We start from the raw sequence: 24,686 nt of genomic DNA on the forward strand, positions 1-24,686 counted from the left end.
CCTACGCATTGGTGGCCGGCTAAACAATGCCCAAACTTCGGAATCAAGTAAGCATCCGGTCATACTTTCATCGAAACATACTTTAGCAGCACTAATAGCAGTTTCATGTCATCTACGCAATCTACATGCTGGTCCACAAATGCTACTAACATCACTAAGACAACGGTTTTGGATTATCGGGGGTCGTAACTTGTGCAAGTCTGTTTACCACACATGTCACGCGTGTTTCAAAGCTAAACCAACACTCATAAGGCAAAGTATCGCTGACCTACCGACATCAAGGGTTTCACCGACCAGACCGTTCGCTGTATGCGGAATTGATTACTGTGGGCCAATTTTCCTAAAATCCACTATTCGAAATAGAAGCCCCACTAAAGCATATATTGCGATATTTGTCTGCTTCTCAACACGAGCGGTACACATAGAGTTGGTATGCGATCTAACAACAACAGCTTTTTTGGGTGCCCTACGTCGGCTAGTTGCACGCCGCGGGAAGATAAAGGAACTACACTCAGACAACGCAACTACATTCAAGGGAGCATCGCATGAGCTCAATCGGATTTATAAGATGCTAAAATGCAACAAAGATGATCGAACTACACTGTTTGATTGGTGTGCGATGAACGAGATGAAGTGGAATTTTATTCCGCCGCGAACACCGCAATTTGGAGGATTATGGGAGGCGGCGGTGAAGGCAGCTAAAAAACACATAATTAGAACCTTCGGAACAATGAGCATAACACAGGAAAATATGCTTACCCTGCTGGCACAAGTCGAGCAATGCTTGAATTCCCGACCAATCACTCATCTATCGGACGAGCCATCAGATATGGAACCCTTAACACCGGGACATTTTCTCATCGGTAGCAGCATGCAAGCAGTACCAGACGCCAACTACACCGACATGCCAGACAATCGCCTGAAGGAGTATCAGCTAGTGCAAAAGCACATGCGAAATATTTGGTCTCGATGGTATCCGGAGTATATTCAGCAATTGCACGCTCGAGCCAAATATTGCAATGGTAAATCAGTTTCCCTAAAAGAAAATCAACTGGTGATCATTAAGGAAGACAACCTGCATCCTACCTTGTGGCCGATGGGTTGTATTGTTTCGATTCATCCCGGGAAGGACGGAATTGTTCGCGTAGTGACGCTGCGCTCAGCTTCGGGCAAAACCATCGTACGCGCAGCAAACCGTTTGGCAATGTTACCCAATCCAGATGTGCTTAACAATTTGGATAGGAAGATCGGCAGTGGCACTGAATAGCATGCAGCGGCAAACCACGTTTTGTTTGTTTTGATCTGTTTGATAGTTGACAGCGATAACAAACAGTGCACTAACACATACATACGGAACGATTAGAAGGATAAGGATAGATTCAACACTCGAAGCGGAATACGGATTTAGGTTCCATGCATTAAAATTAAAAGAAGTTCCTTCTTTGGTGGCCGGAAATGTAAGAATTAGTTATAAAATAATAATTGAAATCTACAATAATGACCATAATTACACGGAATAGGATAACATTGCATGAATTATACACCTTAGGATAGGACAACACTAGCAACCTTGACAATCGATCTAGAGCAAAGATAATGAACTATAGGATTAATCATGAATTGTAAATGGATTAAAAAGGGACAGATGAATACACAGTTGCAAACCGGACGGCGGAAACATTAGACGCTTTGAGCACTCCTATAACAACCAGTTTCGTGAATATTCCACAGATACTTTTTGAAGCTTTCTGAGCGAAAAAAAATTTTTCAATTTTTGAAATTTTTTAGAATTTTTGAAAAAAATTCAACTCCGGGGCTTAAAAATTGGCCAAAACCGGTATTGGCGAGACCCGGAGCTAGGTACCTGAAATTTTTTGTGATAATCGCAGGTTCCTTGTCATAGTCTAGGAGGCCCGAATGATACTTTTTGAAGCTTTCTGAGCGAAAAAAAAATTTTAAATTTTTGAAATTTTTTAGAATTTTCGAAAAAAATTCAACTCCGGGGCTTAAACATTGGCCAAAACCGGTATCGGCGAGACCCGGAGCTAGGTACCTGAAATTTTTTGTGATAATCGCAGGTTCCTTGTCATAGTCTAGGAGGCCCGAATGATACTTTTTGAAGCTTTCTGAGCGAAAACAAAAATTTCAATTTTTGAAATTTTTTAGAATTTTTGAAAAAAAATTCAACTCCGGGGCTTAAAAATTGGCCAAAACCGGTATCGGCGAGACCCGGAGCTAGGTACCTGAAATTTTTTGTGATAATCGCAGGTTCCTTGTCATAGTCTAGAAGGCCCGAATGATACTTTTTGAAGCTTTCTGAGCGAAAAAAAAATTTTCAATTTTTGAAATTTTTTAGAATTTTCGAAAAAAAATCATCTCCGGGGCTTAAAAATTGGCCAAAACCGGTATCGGCGAGACCCGGAGCTAGGTACCTGAAATTTTTTGTGATAATCGCAGGTTCCTTGTCATAGTCTAGGAGGCCCGAATGATGCTTTTTGAAGCTTTCTGAGCGAAAAAAAAAATTTTCAATTTTTGAATTTTTTTAGAATTTTTGAAAAAAAATTCAACTCCGGGGCTTAAAAATTGGCCAAAACCGGTATCGGCGAGACCCGGAGCTAGGTACCTGAATTTTTTGTGATAATCGCAGGTTCCTTGTCATAGTCTAGAAGGCCCGAATGATACTTTTTGAAGCTTTCTGAGCGAAAAAAGAATTTTCAATTTTTAAATTTTTTTGGAATTTTCGAAAAAGATTCAACTCCGGGGCTTAAAAATTGGCCAAAACCGGTATCGGCGAGACCCGGAGCTAGGTACCTGAAATTTTTTGTGATAATCGCAGGTTTCTTGTCATAGTCTAGGAGGCCCGAATGATACTTTTTAAAGCTTTCTGAGCGAAAAAAAAATTTCTATTTTTGAAATTTTTTTGAATTTTTGAAAAAAATTCAACTCCGAGGCTTAAAAATTGGCCAAAACCGGTATCTGCGAGACCCGGAGCTAGGTACCTGAAATTTTTTGTGATAATCGCAGGTTTCTTGTCATAGTCTAGGAGGCCCGAATGATACTTTTTGAAGCTTTCTGAGCGAAAAAAAAATTTTCAATTTTTAAAATTTTTAAGAATTTTTGAAAAAAAATTCAACTCCGGGGCTTAAAAATTGGCCAAAACCGGTATCGGCGAGACCCGAAGCTAGGTACCTGACATTTTTTGTGATAATCGCAGGTTCCTTGTAATAGTCTAGGAGGCCCGAATGATACTTTTTGAAGCTTTCTGGGCGAAAAAAAAAAATTTCAATTTTTGAAATTTTTTAGAATTTTTGAGAAAATTCAACTCCGGGGCTTAAAAATTGGCCAAAACCGGTATCGGCGAGACCCGGAGCTAGGTACCTGAAATTTTTTGTGATAATCGCAGGTTCCTTGTCATAGTCAAGAAGGCCCGAATGATACTTTTTGAAGCTTTCTGAGCGAAAAAAAAATTTTCAATTTTTGAAATTTTTTAGAATTTTCGAAAAAAATTCAACTCCGGGGCTTAAAAATTGGCCAAAACCGGTATCGGCGAGACCCGGAACTAGGAACCTGAAATTTTTTGTGATAATCGCAGGTTCCTTGTCATAGTCTAGGAGGCCCGAATGATGCTTTTTGAAGCTTTCTGAGCGAAAAAAAAAAATTCAATTTTTGAAATTTTTTAGAATTTTTGAAAAAAAATTCAACTCCGGGGCTTAAAAATTGGCCAAAACCGGTATCGGCGAGACCCGAAGCTAGGTACCTGAAATTTTTTGTGATAATCGCAGGTTCCTTGTCATAGTCTAGATGGCCCGAATGATGCTTTTTGAAGCTTTCTGAGCGAAAAAAAAATTTTCAATTTTTGAAATTTTTTGGAATTTTCGAAAAAAATTCAACTCCGGGGCTTAAAAATTGGCCAAAACCGGTATCGGCCAGACCCGGAGCTAGGTACCTGAAATTTTTTTTGATAATCGCAGGTTCCTTGTCATAGTCTAGGAGGCCCGAATGATACTTTTTAAAGCTTTCTGAGCGAAAAAAAAATTTTCTATTTTTGAAATTTTTTAGAATTTTTGAAAAAAATTCAACTCCGGGGCTTAAAAATTGGCCAAAACCGGTATCGGCGAGACCCGGAGCTAGGTACCTGAATTTTTTTGTGATAATCGCAGGTTTCTTGTCATAGGAGGCCCGAATGATACTTTTTGAAGCTTTCTGAGCGAAAAAAAAATTTTCAATTTTTAAAATTGTTTAGAATTTTCGAATAAAATCAACTACGGGGCTTAAAAATTGGCCAAAACCGGTATCGGCGAGACCCGGAGCTAGGTACCTGAATATTTTTGTGATAATCGCAGGTTCCTTGTCATAGTCTAGGAGGCCCGAAAGAGGCTTTCTGAGCGAAAAAAAAATTTCAATTTTTTGAAATTTTTTAGAATTTTTGAAAAAAATTCAACTCCGGGGCTTAAAAATTGGCCAAAACCGGTATCGGCGAGACCCGGAGCTAGGTACCTGAAATTTTTTGTGATAATCGCAGGTTCCTTGTCATAGTCTAGGAGGCCCGAATGATGCTTTTTGAAGCTTTCTGAGCGAAAAAAAAAATTTCAATTTTTTGAAATTTTTGAAAAAAATTCAACTCCGGGGCTTAAAAATTGGCCAAAACCGGTATCGGCGAGACCCGGAGCTAGGTACCTGAAATTTTTTGTGATAATCGCAGGTTCCTTGTCATAGTCTAGGAGGCCCAAATGATACTTTTTGAAGCTTTCCGAGCGAAAACAAAATTTTCAATTTTTGAAATTTTTTAGAATTTTTGAAAAAAATTCAACTCCGGGGCTTAAAAATTGGCCAAAACCGGTATCGGCGAGACCCGGAGCTAGGTACCTGAAATTTTTTGTGATAATCGCAGGTTCCTTGACATAGTCTAGGAGGCCCGAATGATACTTTTTGAAGCTTTCTGAGCGAAAAAAAAATTTTCAATTTTTGAAATTTTTTAGAATTTTCGAAAAAAATCAACTACGGGGCTTAAAAATTGGCCAAAACCGGTATCGGCGAGACCCGGAGCTAGGTACCTGAATATTTTTGTGATAATCGCAGGTTCCTTGTCATAGTCTAGGAGGCCCGAATGATGCTTTTTGAAGCTTTCCGAGCGAAAACAAAATTTTCAATTTTTGAAATTGTTTAGAATTTTCGAAAAAAATTCAACTCCGGGGCTTAAAAATTGGCCAAAACCGGTATCGGCGAGACCCGGAGCTAGGTACCTGAAATTTTTTGTGATAATCGCAGGTTCCTTGTCATAGTCTAGGAGGCCCAAATGATACTTTTTGAAGCTTTCCGAGCGAAAACAAAATTTTCAATTTTTGAAATTTTTTAGAATTTTTGAAAAAAAATCAACTCCGGGGCTTAAAAATTGGCCAAAACCGGTATCGGCGAGACCCGGAGCTAGGTACCTGAAATTTTTTGTGATAATCGCAGGTTCCTTGTCATAGTCTAGGAGGCCCGAATGATACTTTTTGAAGCTTTCTGAGCGAAAAAAAAAATTTCTATTTTTGAAATTTTTTAGAATTTTTGAAAAAAATTCAACTCCGGGGCTTAAAAATTGGCCAAAACCGGTATCGGCGAGACCCGGAGCTAGGTACCTGACATTTTTTGTGATAATCGCAGGTTCCTTGTTATAGTCTAGGAGGCCCGAATGATACTTTTTGAAGCTTTCTGAGCGAAAAAAAATTTTCAATTTTTGAAATTGTTTAGAATTTTCGAAAAAAATTCAACTCCGGGGCTTAAAAATTGGCCAAAACCGGTATCGGCGAGACCCGGAGCTAGGTACCTGAAATTTTTTGTGATAATCGCAGGTTCCTTGTCATAGTCTAGGAGGCCCAAATGATACTTTTTGAAGCTTTCCGAGCGAAAAATTTTCAATTTTTGAAATTTTTTAGAATTTTTGAAAAAAATTCAACTCCGGGGCTTAAAAATTGGCCAAAACCGGTATCGGCGAGACCCGGAGCTAGGTACCTGAAATTTTTTGTGATAATCGCAGGTTCCTTGACATAGTCTAGGAGGCCCGAATGATACTTTTTGAAGCTTTCTGAGCGAAAAAAAAATTTTCAATTTTTGAAATTTTTTAGAATTTTCGAAAAAAATCAACTACGGGGCTTAAAAATTGGCCAAAACCGGTATCGGCGAGACCCGGAGCTAGGTACCTGAATATTTTTGTGATAATCGCAGGTTCCTTGTCATAGTCTAGGAGGCCCGAATGATGCTTTTTGAAGCTTTCTGATCGAAAAAAAAAATTTCAATTTTTTGAAATTTTTTAGAATTTTTGAAAAAAATTCAACTCCGGGGCTTAAAAATTGGCCAAAACCGGTATCGGCGAGACCCGGAGCTAGGTACCTGAAATTTGTTGTGATAATCGCAGGTTCCTTGTCATAGTCTAGGAGGCCCGAATGATACTTTTTGAAGCTTTCTGAGCGAAAAAAAAAGTTTCAATTCTTGAAATTTTTTAGAATTTTTGAAAAAAAATTCAACTCCGGGGCTTAAAAATTGGCCAAAACCGGTATCGGCGAGACCCGGAGCTAGGTCTCTGAAATTTTTTGTGATAATCGCAGGTTCCTTGTCATAGTCTAGGAGGCCCGAATGATACTTTTTGAAGCTTTCTGAGCGAAAAAAAAATTTTCAATTTTTGAAATTTTTTAGAATTTTTGAAAAAAATTCAACTCCGGGGCTTAAAAATTGGCCAAAACCAGTATCGGCGAGACCCGGAGCTAGGTACCTGAAATTTTTTGTGATAATCGCAGGTTTCTTGTCATAGTCTAGGAGGCCCGAATGATACATTTTGAAGCTTTCTGAGCGAAAAAAAAAATTTCAATTTTTGAAATATTTTTAGAATTTTTGAAAAAAATTCAACTCCGGGGCTTAAAAATTGGCCAAAACCGGTATCGGCGAGACCCGGAGCTAGGTACCTGAAATTTTTTGTGATAATCGCAGGTTTCTTGTCATAGTCTAGGAGGCCCGAATGATACTTTTTGAAGCTATCTGAGCGAAAAAAAAATTTCAATTTTTGAAATTTTTTAGAATTTTTGAAAAAAAATTCAACTCCGGGGCTTAAAAATTGGCCAAAACCGGTATCGGCGAGACCCGGAGCTAGGTACCTGAAATTTGTTGTGATAATCGCAGGTTCCTTGTCATAGTCTAGGAGGCCCAAATGATACTTTTTGAAGCTTTCTGAGCGAAAAAAAAATTTTCAATTTTTGAAATTTTTTAGAATTTTCGAAAAAAATCAACTACGGGGCTTAAAAATTGGCCAAAACCGGTATCGGCGAGACACGGAGCTAGGTACCTGAATATTTTTGTGATAATCGCAGGTTCCTTGTCATAGTCTAGGAGGCCCGAATGATGCTTTTTGAAGCTTTCTGAGCGAAAAAAAAAAATTCAATTTTTGAAACTTTTTAGAATTTTTGAAAAAAATTCAACTCCGGGGCTTAAAAATTGGCCAAAACCGGTATCGGCGAGACCCGGAGCTAGGTACCTGACATTTTTTGTGATAATCGCAGGTTCCTTGTCATAGTCTAGGAGGCCCAAATGATACTTTTTGAAGCTTTCCGAGCGAAAAATTTTCAATTTTTGAAATTTTTTAGAATTTTTGAAAAAAATTCAACTCCGGGGCTTAAAAATTGGCCAAAACCGGTATCGGCGAGACCCGGAGCTAGGTACCTGAAATTTTTTGTGATAATCGCAGGTTCCTTGACATAGTCTAGGAGGCCCGAATGATACTTTTTGAAGCTTTCTGAGCGAAAAAAAAATTTTCAATTTTTGAAATTTTTTAGAATTTTCGAAAAAAATCAACTACGGGGCTTAAAAATTGGCCAAAACCGGTATCGGCGAGACCCGGAGCTAGGTACCTGAATATTTTTGTGATAATCGCAGGTTCCTTGTCATAGTCTAGGAGGCCCGAATGATGCTTTTTGAAGCTTTCTGAGCGAAAAAAAAAATTTCAATTTTTTGAAATTTTTTAGAATTTTTGAAAAAAATTCAACTCCGGGGCTTAAAAATTGGCCAAAACCGGTATCGGCGAGACCCGGAGCTAGGTACCTGAAATTTGTTGTGATAATCGCAGGTTCCTTGTCATAGTCTAGGAGGCCCGAATGATACTTTTTGAAGCTTTCTGAGCGAAAAAAAAAGTTTCAATTCTTGAAATTTTTTAGAATTTTTGAAAAAAAATTCAACTCCGGGGCTTAAAAATTGGCCAAAACCGGTATCGGCGAGACCCGGAGCTAGGTCTCTGAAATTTTTTGTGATAATCGCAGGTTCCTTGTCATAGTCTAGGAGGCCCGAATGATACTTTTTGAAGCTTTCTGAGCGAAAAAAAAATTTTCAATTTTTGAAATTTTTTAGAATTTTTGAAAAAAATTCAACTCCGGTACTTAAAAATTGGCCAAAACCAGTATCAGCGAGACCCGGAGCTAGGTACCTGAAATTTTTTGTGATAATCGCAGGTTCCTTGTCATAGTCTAGGAGGCCCGAATGATACTTTTTGAAGCTTTCTGAGCGAAAAAAAAATTTCAATTTTTGAAATTTTTTAGAATTTTTGAAAAAAATTCAACTCCGTGGCTTAAAAATTGGCCAAAACCGGTATCGGCGAGACCCGGAGCTAGGTACCTGAAATTTTTTGTGATAATCGCAGGTTCCTTGTCATAGTCTAGGAGGCCCGAATGATACTTTTTGAAGCTTTCTGGGCGAAAACAAAATTTTCAATTTTTGAAATTGTTTAGAATTTTTGAAAAAAATTCAACTCCGGGGCTTAAAAATTGGCCAAAACCGGTATCGGCGAGACCCGGAGCTAGGTACCTGACATTTTTTGTGATAATCGCAGGTTCCTTGTCATAGTCTAGGAGGCCCAAATGATACTTTTTGAAGCTTTCTGAGCGAAAAAAAAATTTTCAATTTTTGAAATTTTTTAGAGTTTTCGAAAAAAATCAACTACGGGGCTTAAAAATTGGCCAAAACCGGTATCGGCGAGACCCGGAGCTAGGTACCTGAATATTTTTGTGATAATCGCAGGTTCCTTGTCATAGTCTAGGAGGCCCGAATGATGCTTTTTGAAGCTTTCTGAGCGAAAAAAAAAATTTCAATTTTTTGAAATTTTTTAGAATTTTTGAAAAAAATTCAACTCCGGGGCTTAAAAATTGGCCAAAACCGGTATCGGCGAGACCCGGAGCTAGGTACCTGAAATTTTTTGTGATAATCGCAGGTTCCTTGTCATAGTCTAGGAGGCCCGAATGATACTTTTTGAAGCTTTCTGAGCGAAAAAAAAAGTTTCAATTCTTGAAATTTTTTAGAATTTTTGAAAAAAAATTCAACTCCGGGGCTTAAAAATTGGCCAAAACCGGTATCGGCGAGACCCGGAGCTAGGTCTCTGAAATTTTTTGTGATAATCGCAGGTTCCTTGTCATAGTCTAGGAGGCCCGAATGATACTTTTTGAAGCTTTCTGAGCGAAAAAAAAATTTTCAATTTTTGAAATTTTTTAGAATTTTTGAAAAAAATTCAACTCCGGTACTTAAAAATTGGCCAAAACCAGTATCGGCGAGACCCGGAGCTAGGTACCTGAAATTTTTTGTGATAATCGCAGGTTTCTTGTCATAGTCTAGGAGGCCCGAATGATACATTTTGAAGCTTTCTGAGCGAAAAAAAAAATTTCAATTTTTGAAATATTTTTAGAATTTTTGAAAAAAATTCAACTCCGGGGCTTAAAAATTGGCCAAAACCGGTATCGGCGAGACCCGGAGCTAGGTACCTGAAATTTTTTGTGATAATCGCAGGTTTCTTGTCATAGTCTAGGAGGCCCGAATGATACTTTTTGAAGCTATCTGAGCGAAAAAAAAATTTCAATTTTTGAAATTTTTTAGAATTTTTGAAAAAAAATTCAACTCCGGGGCTTAAAAATTGGCCAAAACCGGTATCGGCGAGACCCGGAGCTAGGTACCTGAAATTTGTTGTGATAATCGCAGGTTCCTTGTCATAGTCTAGGAGGCCCAAATGATACTTTTTGAAGCTTTCTGAGCGAAAAAAAAATTTTCAATTTTTGAAATTTTTTAGAATTTTCGAAAAAAATCAACTACGGGGCTTAAAAATTGGCCAAAACCGGTATCGGCGAGACCCGGAGCTAGGTACCTGAATATTTTTGTGATAATCGCAGGTTCCTTGTCATAGTCTAGGAGGCCCGAATGATGCTTTTTGAAGCTTTCTGAGCGAAAAAAAAAATTTCAATTTTTGAAATTTTTTAGAATTTTTGAAAAAAATTCAACTCCGGGGCTTAAAAATTGGCCAAAACCGGTATCGGCGAGACCCGGAGCTAGGTACCTGACATTTTTTGTGATAATCGCAGGTTCCTTGTCATAGTCTAGGAGGCCCAAATGATACTTTTTGAAGCTTTCCGAGCGAAAAATTTTCAATTTTTGAAATTTTTTAGAATTTTTGAAAAAAATTCAACTCCGGGGCTTAAAAATTGGCCAAAACCGGTATCGGCGAGACCCGGAGCTAGGTACCTGAAATTTTTTGTGATAATCGCAGGTTCCTTGACATAGTCTAGGAGGCCCGAATGATACTTTTTGAAGCTTTCTGAGCGAAAAAAAAATTTTCAATTTTTGAAATTTTTTAGAATTTTCGAAAAAAATCAACTACGGGGCTTAAAAATTGGCCAAAACCGGTATCGGCGAGACCCGGAGCTAGGTACCTGAATATTTTTGTGATAATCGCAGGTTCCTTGTCATAGTCTAGGAGGCCCGAATGATGCTTTTTGAAGCTTTCTGAGCGAAAAAAAAAATTTCAATTTTTTGAAATTTTTTAGAATTTTTGAAAAAAATTCAACTCCGGGGCTTAAAAATTGGCCAAAACCGGTATCGGCGAGACCCGGAGCTAGGTACCTGAAATTTGTTGTGATAATCGCAGGTTCCTTGTCATAGTCTAGGAGGCCCGAATGATACTTTTTGAAGCTTTCTGAGCGAAAAAAAAAGTTTCAATTCTTGAAATTTTTTAGAATTTTTGAAAAAAAATTCAACTCCGGGGCTTAAAAATTGGCCAAAACCGGTATCGGCGAGACCCGGAGCTAGGTCTCTGAAATTTTTTGTGATAATCGCAGGTTCCTTGTCATAGTCTAGGAGGCCCGAATGATACTTTTTGAAGCTTTCTGAGCGAAAAAAAAATTTTCAATTTTTGAAATTTTTTAGAATTTTTGAAAAAAATTCAACTCCGGTACTTAAAAATTGGCCAAAACCAGTATCGGCGAGACCCGGAGCTAGGTACCTGAAATTTTTTGTGATAATCGCAGGTTCCTTGTCATAGTCTAGGAGGCCCGAATGATACTTTTTGAAGCTTTCTGAGCGAAAAAAAAATTTCAATTTTTGAAATTTTTTAGAATTTTTGAAAAAAATTCAACTCCGTGGCTTAAAAATTGGCCAAAACCGGTATCGGCGAGACCCGGAGCTAGGTACCTGAAATTTTTTGTGATAATCGCAGGTTCCTTGTCATAGTCTAGGAGGCCCGAATGATACTTTTTGAAGCTTTCTGGGCGAAAACAAAATTTTCAATTTTTGAAATTGTTTAGAATTTTTGAAAAAAATTCAACTCCGGGGCTTAAAAATTGGCCAAAACCGGTATCGGCGAGACCCGGAGCTAGGTACCTGACATTTTTTGTGATAATCGCAGGTTCCTTGTCATAGTCTAGGAGGCCCAAATGATACTTTTTGAAGCTTTCTGAGCGAAAAAAAAATTTTCAATTTTTGAAATTTTTTAGAATTTTCGAAAAAAATCAACTACGGGGCTTAAAAATTGGCCAAAACCGGTATCGGCGAGACCCGGAGCTAGGTACCTGAATATTTTTGTGATAATCGCAGGTTCCTTGTCATAGTCTAGGAGGCCCGAATGATGCTTTTTGAAGCTTTCTGAGCGAAAAAAAAAATTTCAATTTTTGAAATTTTTTAGAATTTTTGAAAAAAATTCAACTCCGGGGCTTAAAAATTGGCCAAAACCGGTATCGGCGAGACCCGGAGCTAGGTACCTGAAATTTTTTGTGATAATCGCAGGTTTCTTGTCATAGTCTAGGAGGCCCGAATGATACTTTTTGAAGCTTTCTGAGCGAAAAAAAAAGTTTCAATTTTTGAAATTTTTTAGAATTTTTGAAAAAAAATTCAACTCCGGGGCTTAAAAATTGGCCAAAACCGGTATCGGCGAGACCCGGAGCTAGGTACCTGAAATTTGTTGTGATAATCGCAGGTTCCTTGTCATAGTCTAGGAGGCCCAAATGATACTTTTTGAAGCTTTCCGAGCGAAAACAAAATTTTCAATTTTTGAAATTTTTTAGAATTTTTGAAAAAAATTCAACTCCGGGGCTTAAAAATTGGCCAAAACCGGTATCGGCGAGACCCGGAGCTAGGTACCTGAAATTTTTTGTGATAATCGCAGGTTCCTTGTCATAGTCTAGGAGGCCCGAATGATACTTTTTGAAGCTTTCTGAGCGAAAAAAAAATTTTCAATTTTTGAAATTTTTTAGAATTTTCGAAAAAAATCAACTACGGGGCTTAAAAATTGGCCAAAACCGGTATCGGCGAGACCCGGAGCTAGGTACCTGAATATTTTTGTGATAATCGCAGGTTCCTTGTCATAGTCTAGGAGGCCCGAATGATGCTTTTTGAAGCTTTCTGAGCGAAAAAAAAATTTCAATTTTTTGAAATTTTTTAGAATTTTTGAAAAAAATTCAACTCCGGGGCTTAAAAATTGGCCAAAACCGGTATCGGCGAGACCCGGAGCTAGGTACCTGAAATTTTTTGTGATAATCGCAGGTTCCTTGTCATAGTCTAGGAGGCCCGAATGATACTTTTTGAAGCTTTCTGAGCGAAAAAAAAAATTTCAATTTTAGAAATTTTTTGGAATTTTTGAAAAAAATTCAACTCCGGTACTTAAAAATTGGCCAAAACCAGTATCGGCGAGACCCGGAGCTAGGTACCTGAAATTTTTTGTGATAATCGCAGGTTTCTTGTCATAGTCTAGGAGGCCCGAATGATACTTTTTAAAGCTTTCTGAGTGAAAAAAAAATTTTCAATTTTTGAAGTTTTTTAGAATTTTTGAAAAAAAATTCAACTCCGGGGCTTAAAAATTGGCCAAAACCGGTATCGGCGAGACCCGGAGCTAGGTACCTGAAATTTTTTGTGATAATCGCAGGTTCCTTGTCATAGTCTAGGAGGCCCGAATGATACTTTTTGAAGCTTTCTGAGCGAAAAAAAAATTTTCAATTTTTAAAATTTTTTAGAATTTTAGAAAAAAATTCAACTCCGGGGCTTAAAAATTGGCCAAAACCGGTATCGGCGAGACCCGGAGCTAGGTACCTGACATTTTTTGTGATAATCGCAGGTTCCTTGTCATAGTCTAGGAGGCCCGAATGATACTTTTTGAAGCTTTCTGAGCGAAAAAAAAATTTTCAATTTTTGAAATTTTTTGGAATTTTTGAAAAAAAATTCAACTCCGGGGCTTAAAAATTGGCCAAAACCGGTATCGGCGAGACCCGGAGCTAGGTACCTGAAATTTGTTGTGATAATCGCAGGTTCCTTGTCATAGTCTAGGAGGCCCGAATGATACTTTTTGAAACTTTCTGAGCAAAACAAAAATTTTCAATTTTTTGAAATTTTTTAGAATTTTTGAAAAAAATTCAACTCCGGTACTTAAAAATTGGCCAAAACCAGTATCGGCGAGACCCGGAGCTAGGTACCTGAAATTTTTTGTGATAATCGCAGGTTTCTTGTCATAGTCTAGGAGGCCCGAATGATACTTTTTAAAGCTTTCTGAGTGAAAAAAAAATTTTCAATTTTTGAAATTTTTTGGAATTTTTGAAAAAAAATTCAACTCCGGGGCTTAAAAATTGGCCAAAACCGGTATCGGCGAGACCCGGAGCTAGGTACCTGAAATTTTTTGTGATAATCGCAGGTTCCTTGTCATAGTCTAGGAGGCCCGAATGATACTTTTTGAAGCTTTCTGAGCGAAAAAAAATTTTCAATTTTTGAAATTGTTTAGAATTTTCGAAAAAAATTCAACTCCGGGGCTTAAAAATTGGCCAAAACCGGTATCGGCGAGACCCGGAGCTAGGTACCTGAAATTTTTTGTGATAATCGCAGGTTCCTTGTCATAGTCTAGGAGGCCCAAATGATACTTTTTGAAGCTTTCCGAGCGAAAACAAAATTTTCTATTTTTGAAATTTTTTAGAATTTTTGAAAAAAATTCAACTCCGGGGCTTAAAAATTGGCCAAAACCGGTATCGGCGAGACCCGGAGCTAGGTACCTGAAATTTTTTGTGATAATCGCAGGTTCCTTGACATAGTCTAGGAGGCCCGAATGATACTTTTTGAAGCTTTCTGAGCGAAAAAAAAATTTTCAATTTTTGAAATTTTTTAGAATTTTCGAAAAAAATCAACTACGGGGCTTAAAAATTGGCCAAAACCGGTATCGGCGAGACCCGGAGCTAGGTACCTGAAATTTGTTGTGATAATCGCAGGTTCCTTGTCATAGTCTAGGAGGCCCGAATGATGCTTTTTGAAGCTTTCTGAGCAAAAAAAAAATTTTCAATTTTTGAAATTTTTTAGAATTTTTGAAAAAAAATTCAACTCCGGGGCTTAAAAATTGGCCAAAACCGGTATCGGCGAGACCCGGAGCTAGGTACGTGAAAATTTTTGTGATAATCGCAGGTTCCTTGTCATAGTCTAGGAGGCCCGAATGATACTTTTTGAAGCTTTCTGAGCGAAAAAAAAAGTTTCAATTTTTGAAATTTTTTAGAATTTTTGAAAAAAAATTCAACTCCGGGGCTTAAAAATTGGCCAAAACCGGTATCGGCGAGACTCGGAGCTAGGTCTCTGAAATTTTTTGTGATAATCGCAGGTTCCTTGTCATAGTCTAGGAGGCCCGAATGATACTTTTTGAAGCTTTCTGAGCGAAAAAAAAATTTTCAATTTTTGAAATTGTTTAGAATTTTTGAAAAAAATTCAACTCCGGGGCTTAAAAATTGGCCAAAACCGGTATCGGCGAGACCCGGAGCTAGGTACCTGACATTTTTTGTGATAATCGCAGGTTCCTTGTCATAGTCTAGGAGGCCCAAATGATACTTTTTGAAGCTTTCTGAGCGAAAAAAAAAATTTTCAATTTTTTAAAATTTTTTAGAATTTTCGAAAAAAATTCAACTCCGGGGCTTAAAAATTGGCCAAAACCGGTATCGGCGAGACCCGGAGCTAGGTACCTGACATTTTTTGTGATAATCGCAGGTTCCTTGTCATAGTCTAGGAGGCCCGAATGATACTTTTTGAAGCTTTCTGAGCAAAAAAAAAAATTTCTATTTTTGAAATTGTTTAGAATTTTCGAAAAAAATTCAACTCCGGGGCTTAAAAATTGGCCAAAACCGGTATCGGCGAGACCCGGAGCTAGGTACCTGACATTTATTGTGATAATCGCAGGTTCCTTGTCATAGTCTAGAAGGCCCGAATGATACTTTTTGAAGCTTTCTGAGCGAAAAAAAAATTTTCAATTTTTGAAATTTTTCAGAATTTTCGAAAAAAAATCATCTCCGGGGCTTAAAAATTGGCCAAAACCGGTATCGGCGAGACCCGGAGCTAGGTACCTGAAATTTTTTGTGATAATCGCAGGTTCCTTGTCATAGTCTAGGAGGCCCGAATGATACTTTTTGAAGCTTTCTGAGCGAAAACAAAATTTTCAATTTTTGAAATTTTTTAGAATTTTCGAAAAAAATTTAACTCCGGGGCTTAAAAATTGGCCAAAACCGGTATCGGCGAGACCCGGAGCTAGGTACCTGAAATTTTTTGTGATAATCGCAGGTTCCTTGTCATAGTCTAGGAGGCCCGAATGATACTTTTTGAAGCTTTCTGAGCGAAAAAAAAATTTTCAATTTTTGAAATTTTTTAGAATTTTTGAAAAAAAATTCAACTCCGGGGCTTAAAAATTGGCCAAAACCGGTATCGGCGAGACCCGGAGCTAGGTACCTGACATTTTTTGTGATAATCGCAGGTTCCTTGTCATAGTCTAGGAGGCCCGAATGATACTTTTTGAAGCTTTCTGAGCGAAAAAAAAATTTTCAATTTTTGAAATTTTTTAGACTTTTTGAAAAAAATTCAACTCCGGGGCTAAAAAATTGGCCAAAACCGGTACGGCGAGACCCGAAGCTAGGTACCTGAAATTTTTTGTGATAATCGCAGGTTCCTTGTCATAGTCTAGGAGGCCCGAATGATACTTTTTGAAGCTTTCTGAGCGAAAAAAAAATTTTCAATTTTTGAAATTTTTTAGAATTTTCGAAAAAAATTCAACTCCGGGGCTTAAAAATTGGCCAAAACCGGTATCGGCGAGACCCGGAGCTAGGTACCTGACATTTTTTGTGATAATCGCAGGTTCCTTGTCATAGTCTAGGAGGCCCGAATGATACTTTTTGAAGCTTTCTGAGCGAAAAAAAAATTTCAATTTTTGAAATTTTTTAGAATTTTTGAAAAAAATTCAACTCCGGGGCTTAAACATTGGCCAAAACCGGTATCGGCGAGACCCGGAGCTAGGTACCTGAAATTTTTTGTGATAATCGCAGGTTTCTTGTCATAGTCTAGGAGGCCCGAATGATACTTTTTGAAGCTTTCTGAGCGAAAAAAAAATTTTCAATTTTTGAAATTTTTTAGAATTTTCGAAAAAAATTCAACTCCGGGGCTTAAAAATTGGCCAAAACCGGTATCGGCGAGACCCGGAGCTAGTTACCTGACATATTTTGTGATAATCGCAGGTTCTTTGTCATAGTCTAGAAGGTCCGAATGATACTTTTTGAAGCTTTCTGAGCGAAAAAAAAATTTCAATTTTTGAAATTTTTTAGAATTTTCGAAAAAAATTCAACTCCGGGGCTTAAAAATTGGCCAAAACCGGTATCGGCGAGACCCGGAGCTAGGTACCTGAAATTTGTTGTGATAATCGCAGGTTTCTTGTCATAGTCTAGGAGGCCCGAATGATACTTTTTGAAGCTTTCTGAGCGAAAAAAAAATTTTCAATTTTTGAAATTTTTTAGAATTTTCGAAAAAAATTCAACTCCGGGGCTTAAAAATTGGCCAAAACCGGTATCGGCGAGACCCGGAGCTAGGTACCTGACATTTTTTGTGATAATCGCAGGTTCCTTGTCATAGTCTAGGAGGCCCGAATGATACTTTTTGAAGCTTTCTGAGCAAAAAAAAAATTTCTATTTTTGAAATTTTTTAGAATTTTCGAAAAAAATTCAACTCCGGGGCTTAAAAATTGGCCAAAACCGGTATCGGCGAGACCCGGAGCTAGGTACCTGACATTTATTGTGATAATCGCAGGTTCCTTGTCATAGTCTAGGAGGCCCGAATGATACTTTTTGAAGCTTTCTGAGCGAAAAAAAAATTTTCAATTTTTGAAATTTTTTAGAATTTTCGAAAAAAAATCATCTCCGGGGCTTAAAAATTGGCCAAAACCGGTATCGGCGAGACCCGGAGCTAGGTACCTGAAATTTTTTGTGATAATCGCAGGTTCCTTGTCATAGTCTAGGAGGCCCGAATGATATTTTTTGAAGCTTTCTGAGCGAAAAAAAAATTTTCAATTTTTGAAATTTTTTAGAATTTTTGAAAAAAAATTCAACTCCGGGGCTTAAAAATTGGCCAAAACCGGTATCGGCGAGACCCGGAGCTAGGTACCTGAAATTTTTTGTGATAATCGCAGGTTCCTTGTCATAGTCTAGGAGGCCCGAATGATACTTTTTGAAGCTTTCCGAGCGAAAAAAAAATTTTCAATTTTTAAAATTTTTCAGAATTTTCGAAAAAAAATCAACTCCGGGGCTTAAAAATTGGCCAAAACCGGTATCGGCGAGACCCGGAGCTAGGTACCTGAAATTTTTTGTGATAATCGCAGGTTTCTTGTCATAGTCTAGGAGGCCCGAATGATACTTTTTGAAGCTTTCTGAGCGAAAAAAAAAAATTCAATTTTTGAAATTTTTTAGAATTTTTGAAAAAAAATTCAACTCCGGGGCTTAAAAATTGGCCAAAACCGGTATCGGCGAAACCCGGAGCTAGGTACCTGAAATTTTTTGTGATAATCGCAGGTTCCTTGTCATAGTCTAGAAGGCCCGAATGATACTTTTTGAAGCTTTCTGAGCGAAAAAAAAAATTTCAATTTTTGAAATTTTTTAGAATTTTTGAAAAAAAATTCAACTCCGGGGCTTAAAAATTGGCCAAAACCGGTATCGGCGACACCCGGAGCTAGGTACCTGAAATTTTTTGTGATAATCGCAGGTTCCTTGTTGTCGCTCAGGCTAAGTTTAAGTGCACCACTCATACGGGGCGTGGCTTAACTACGTGAGTGACAAGCGTGGGTGTCGATGCGCGATCGCAAAAGTAACCGTATGAAAGGATGCGTGAGTGGTAGAAAGCAAGCGTAGATACTAAGAGGCGTGATTACTCACGCATCTACTATGCGCTTCTGAGCGAGCCGAGTGCGTCGGAGGTGCGTAGGCACAACAGCAACAAGCGAGCTTAGTATGCGGAATTAAGGATGTTCAAATCCTGAATTTCCCGGAGCTTTTAAGTAAATTATTTTTGCGCCTTAAGGAAGCGGAAGGGATATGTTTTTACTTAACGGAAAGTTAAACATCGCTAAAACAAAATGTATGAAAATGACGACTATGGGTGGAAAATAAATCATAAATCAGTAGCAAGGAGAAATTGAGTGCAGAGAATTATTTTTACCGAAATCGTTCGCATTCCTCGCAAGCCTTCTAATCCAATCGGAACCCTACCCGAGGTAATTTTGGTTGGACACTAGTAGGCGTTCAGGCGGTGGTCACTCTCCTCTCCTTCGCAACCAAGGGGCTCGTTCCGAGCGTTTCGAACTGCTGTGTTCAACATTTGGCAGGGTTCCCCTTCCGTCCGCATAGGCCCCCGCAAGCTTGGGGCAACTAGCTGGAAGGCAGTCGCTGCGAAGCGCGAATCCTGTCGGTGAAGACACCGTAGAGCGGCGACAATCGGCGAGCATTCTTGTTGCTCGGAATCTGGCGGCACCGGGAGACCAGCTACCTTCGCGGCTGGTTGGTGCTCGGCGGAGCCCGGACAACAGTGGTGGCTCCAGAGAGGAACCTAGCAATCGTTAGGTTCCACGACGCTTAGTGTACGCTAGGCGCGCGGATACGTACCGCGAAACAAGAAGTGACCAGGTTGTGTGCACGGACGGTGTACGGCATCGACTTCGGAGCTGGTTGAGCACGGACGGTGCGACCAGACCAGCGTGTGGCATCGTTGAATTCGGCAGACCCAGCGTAGAAGCTCGGACGCAAGAGCGAGAAGGTTGACACCTGATTGGTCGAGATCGAGAGAAGATGGCGACCAAAAAGAAGTTTTTTGTGGATAACGAAAACGGATCGTGTAGGCTATGCACTAAGCCTGACGAATCTGATGGCCATATGGTGCAGTGCGATGACTGTGACCGTTGGTTCCATTTGAAATGTGCAAAACTCACCGAACCTCCAACGGCCGACCAGCCGTTTCTATGTGTGAAATGTTCTTTACGCCCCAGTGTTAGTTCGCAGCAGTCGTCAACGTCAAAGGGGAAAGAACATGGGACGTTCAGCGGCGATGAAGCGTCGTTGGTAAAGGAGATTACTAAGGTTTTGAGAGACTTTGGTGGATCAAGGCCCAACGATAAGAACATTGAAACGATGCTCAGGCGAGAGAGCCTTATTATTCTTCCGACATTTGACGGCAAGCCAAAGGACTGGCCAAGGTTTAAGAAAACGTTGTTGGAAACAACGAAACAAGGCAAGTTTACCCAGCTCGAAAATCTTCACCGAATACAACGTGCCTTACGTGGGGAAGCAGAAAAGAGCGTAAGACCCCTAATGCTCGATCCGCTCAACGTACCGGCCATTATTGACAGGCTTGAAGAATCCTTCGGAAGACCCGAAGTAGTGTACCGGGAAATGGTGAAAGAAGTTCTCAAGGTACGAATAGAGAACCCCTATAAGATTCCTGAGCTGGCTGATGCGATCGACAACTTAGTGATGAACGTCACGGCGTTGAATTGTACGAACTACTTAAATGATCCGAGGTTGATCGATGACGTCATGGCAAGAATGCCCATATCCTATCAGTTGGAATGGATCGATTATACATCCGAGCTGCGAACGGGAGAACATACAACACTAAACGAGTTAAACGATTGGTTGAAGTTGCTAGCTCGTAAGATCCGACGAGTAGTGAAAGGGTCAGGACGAGATCATCTTCTGTTACACGAAGACGATTTTAAACAGCAAGATCAACGCTCCCTACAGCCAACAAACGAAAAGAAAGGCTTTACGTGTCCAGAATGCGGAAACAATCACTCAGTGATACAATGTGAGGCCTTTAAAGGCAAGACTATCGCCGATAAGTGGGCTACGGTGAAAGCAGCTAAACTGTGTCATGGGTGTCTACGTTTCTCGAATCACCAGATTAAGGATTGTAAGTTGTGGAAGGGTTGTGGCGTCAATGGCTGCACGAGAAACCATCATCCGTTGATGCATAATACGGAAACAGAATCGCACCCAGTGAAGCACCACGTACAACATCATGATACGACCACCGACAAGAGAAAGATATACTACCAAATTACTCCAGTCACCCTGCGTAATGGGTCTTCATCCGTCAAAACATACGCCTTTTTAGATCCTGGTTCATCTCTAACACTTCTAGAAGAAGGCGTAGCCGGATTATTAGAACTAGACGGAGCGTCTGATCCCCTCAGAATGAAGTGGACTGGGGACATCCAAGCCTGCGACATGACAAGCCGCAGAGTGAAGCTAAGCATTATGGGGGCAAACAAAATAGAACATCTCATCGATGAAGTGAGAACGGTGCAAAACCTAAATCTTCCCGTGCAAACCATCAACGTAGAAACGATGAAAAACGAATACCCTCATCTTAAAAATGTGCCAGTAAATAGCTACGCTAACGTTCGACCAACAATATTAATCGGTTTAAAACACAGCCACTTAATCGTGCCCTTAAATAAGAAGGAAGGCCTATGTAACCAGCCAATAGCGATCGAAACTAAACTCGGCTGGATGATATTTGGGAATGAAGAGGTTAAAAGCGACGACCCAGAAAGGCTGTTTATAATGAGAGAAGATGAGTGTATGGACGAAATGCTTCAACAATACTTTTCGACGGAAGATTTTGGCGTAAAGTTAACGGCTAAACCAGTATGTAGTGATGAAGATGAAAAGGCTTTGAATATTATGCGGGAAACCATGAAATATGAAGACGGAAGATATGAAATCGGTCTTCTCTGGAAGTCAGATAATATTCATTTCCCAGACAGCTACGGAAACGCCCTCGGAAGGCTGAAAAGTCTAGAAAAACAATTAAAGAAACAACCGGAATTAAAAGAATGGGCAATTAGAACTTTTAAAGAATATGAAGAAAAGGGATACCTACGAAAACTAACTCCTTCAGAGTTACTGAAGCCAAACCAACGTTTGTTCTACATCCCGCATTTCATAGTGATTAATCGAAACAAACCAGAACCTAAACCCAGAATCGTTTTCGATGCGGCATCAAAGATCGAAGGAGTGTCACTGAACTCGCAACTCCTACCGGGGCCAGATGCTTTAACATCACTATTCGGAATATTGATTAGATTTCGCGAGGGGAAGATAGCTGTGGCTGGGGACATCAAAGAAATGTTCCACCAAGTGAAAGTGCGTCCCGAAGATCAACAGGCGCAGTGTGTCCTATGGCGCGGATGCAATGAAGAAAAACCGCCAGAAATCTACACGATGCAAGTGATGACCTTCGGCGCCACATGCTCACCGGCATGCGCCCAAGCAGTGAAGAATGAAAATGCGCGGCGCTGCAAGCAATCCCACCCGAAGGCTTACAAAGCCATACTAAACCAACATTACGTAGACGATTACATTGACAGTTTTTCCACCGAGATAGAAGCTAAAGAGACTACCAAGCAAGTCATCACCGTCCACGATCAGGCTAGCTTCTTCATACGCAATTTTATCAGCAATTCGGAATGCTTGCTAAGTGCGATCCCCTCTGAAAGACGACAAAGTGGTGAATCAGTTGTCTTTTTCGAAGAGAAACACGGAACGTATGATAAGATACTGGGAGTGCATTGGAACATCGTATCCGACTGTTTAGGGTACAACATCAAATATGATAACGTCCGCACCGATCTCTTGTCCAAACAGAACCCGACGAAAAGAGAGGTACTAAGTTTCGTTATGAGCATCTACGATCCCTTAGGTCTGCTCAGTTACATAACCATTCAAGGAAGAATATTGCTACGATCGCTACACAGAGCAATGACCGATTGGGATGAACGTATACCTGAAGATCTTGGAGTTAAATGGCGTGAATGGTTGATTCTAGTGAAAGAGGCAAATCGATTCGAAGTCTCACGATGCGTCATACCGGCGAAAACACAATCAATCGAACTGCACACGTTCGTAGACGCATCGGAAGAAGCATTCGCGGCGTGCGTGTACCTTAGAAGTTTCAACGGACAAAAGTACACGACGCATTTACTTGCTGCAAAAGCGCGAGTGGCTCCTTTAAAAAACTTATCTATCCCGAGACTCGAGTTGCAGGCAGCCGTGCTGGGAGTGCGACTCACGCATTTGGTGAAACAGGAGCTACGAGTAACGATTGAAAAGACGACTTACTGGAGTGATTCACAAACGGTACTAGGGTGGATCGTGAACCGCAAAAGAAAATACCATCAGTTTGTCGCCCATCGAGTCAGCGAAATACTCGAGACTTCTGCCATGGATCAGTGGCGGTGGGTGCCCACTAAAGAAAATCCCGCCGACCGAGCGACGAAGATAACGGCGACTGATGATGTATGGAAGCATGGCCCATCGTTTTTACTGCAACAGGAAACCATGTGGCCACAGGCTCGCATAAAGCCTACAGCAGAAGAGGAACGCGTTATGCATCATTTTGAAGAACGTAAGCTGCTGAACGAGGACTACTACTCAGACTGGAGGAAGTTAGTGCGGCATGGAGTAATTCTTCGAAAGTTTGTCCATTATCTAAAGGACAAGACAAGGTTTTCACCGACTACAAGAACGTCGGACGTAGCGGCTGTTAAGGCAATGATGTACATCAGAGCGCAGCGCGAGTGCTTTCCAGCGGAGTATTCGGCTCTAGAAAAGGAAACCCCAGTGAGCAAACAAAGTATACTGAACAAGTTGGTGCCATTCCTGGATGACCGGGGTATCATGCGGTCAAGAAGCAGATTAGAGAATTTAGAGGTAATACCACCAGGCACTCGATGCCCGATTATCATACCGCAAAAACACCGAATCACGAAGCTACTAGTACGAGACTACCATGAACAATCCTTACACCAAGCCGATAATGTTGTTATTGGCAATCTGCGACAAGAATTTTGGATCATCAACGTGCGTGCGGTCCTGAACAACGTCAAAAGATGCTGCCAATGGTGCATCTTACATGCCTGCAAGCCAGCACCACCCCTGATGGCTCCCTTACCGGAATTTAGAGCCAATCCCTATACATCACCATTCCTGCACACCGGCGTTGACTACTTCGGACCATTTGAAGTAGCCATAAGAAGATCGACGGAGAAACGTTGGGGTGTGATTTTCATCTGCATGTCCACAAGGGCTGTGCATCTAGAGTTGGCTAAGAAACTGGACACTGACAGCTTCTTAGTCTGTTTGAAGAATTTTCAACATCGGAGAGGAAAAATCGGCCATCTGTACAGTGACAATGGCACTAACTTTATTGGAGCTGATAGGGAACTAAGCAACCTGGTCGCCGACATCAACGATCGGATGGGAAAGGAAGCAGCGATCCAATACAACATTGAATGGCACTTCAATCCGCCTTCAGCACCACACTTTGGCGGTATTTGGGAGCGACAAATCCAAACGATAAAGAAAGGGTTGCGGCAAATGATGGACGAATGGAGGCTGAGGAAACCGTCGCCGGAAACGCTAGTGGCCACGTTAATTGAGATCGAGTTCATCTTGAACTCTCGGCCATTGACACACATCCCGGTGACTAACGACGAGGAGGAAATCCTTACTCCTTTTCATTTTTTGATAGGTCGAAGCGGTAGTGCCGTGCCCCCCTTATCACTGATGACTTCTAGCATCGATGTCAAGCAGTACAAGCAGGTCCAACATCACTCGAAGGTGTTTTGGGATAAATGGAAGCGAGAATACCTGCCCACTCTGCTGAAACGTGATAAATGGACAAACAAGGTCGAGCCGCTGAAAGAAGACGACTTAGTGGTCCTGACCGATGACAATGCAACTCCTGGAAAATGGTTAAAGGGGCGAATCACAAAAGTATATCGTGCGGCAGACGATCAAGTGCGATCAGTAGAAGTGCGAACCGTAAACGGCGTATTAAAAAGACCGGTGGTGAAAGTAGCATTAGTGAATGTTAGACAGAAGGAACACATACTAAATGTAAATGGCAAAAGACGAAATGAGATAGGTGGAAGAAACGATGTCGCAAAAATGAAACGAAACCAAGAATAAGACAGTTAGTTAGCCAATCGCGATTAATTGTTTTGTAATCCAATTACTAGTAGTTGTATTACGAGGGTAAGGATGTCGCTCAGGCTAAGTTTAAGTGCACCACTCATACGGGGCGTGGCT

At 40.1% G+C, this 24,686-nt stretch overlaps 1 protein-coding gene across 1 annotated transcript; it reads left to right on the plus strand.

Annotated features, from left to right (window-relative positions):
* Positions 1-730: 730 nt before the first annotated feature.
* On the plus strand, positions 731-24,566 carry LOC128712625 (uncharacterized). The gene is made up of 3 exons (XM_053807513.1): positions 731-1,022; positions 19,882-20,502; positions 21,544-24,566. The coding sequence occupies exons 1-3, from the start codon at positions 731-733 to the stop codon at positions 24,564-24,566; spliced, it is 3,936 nt and encodes a 1,311-aa protein (XP_053663488.1).
* Positions 24,567-24,686: the final 120 nt, after the last annotated feature.

This window comes from Anopheles marshallii, chromosome 3 (genome assembly GCF_943734725.1).
Source record: "Anopheles marshallii chromosome 3, idAnoMarsDA_429_01, whole genome shotgun sequence".
In the NCBI taxonomy this organism is placed as follows: domain Eukaryota; kingdom Metazoa; phylum Arthropoda; class Insecta; order Diptera; family Culicidae; genus Anopheles; species Anopheles marshallii.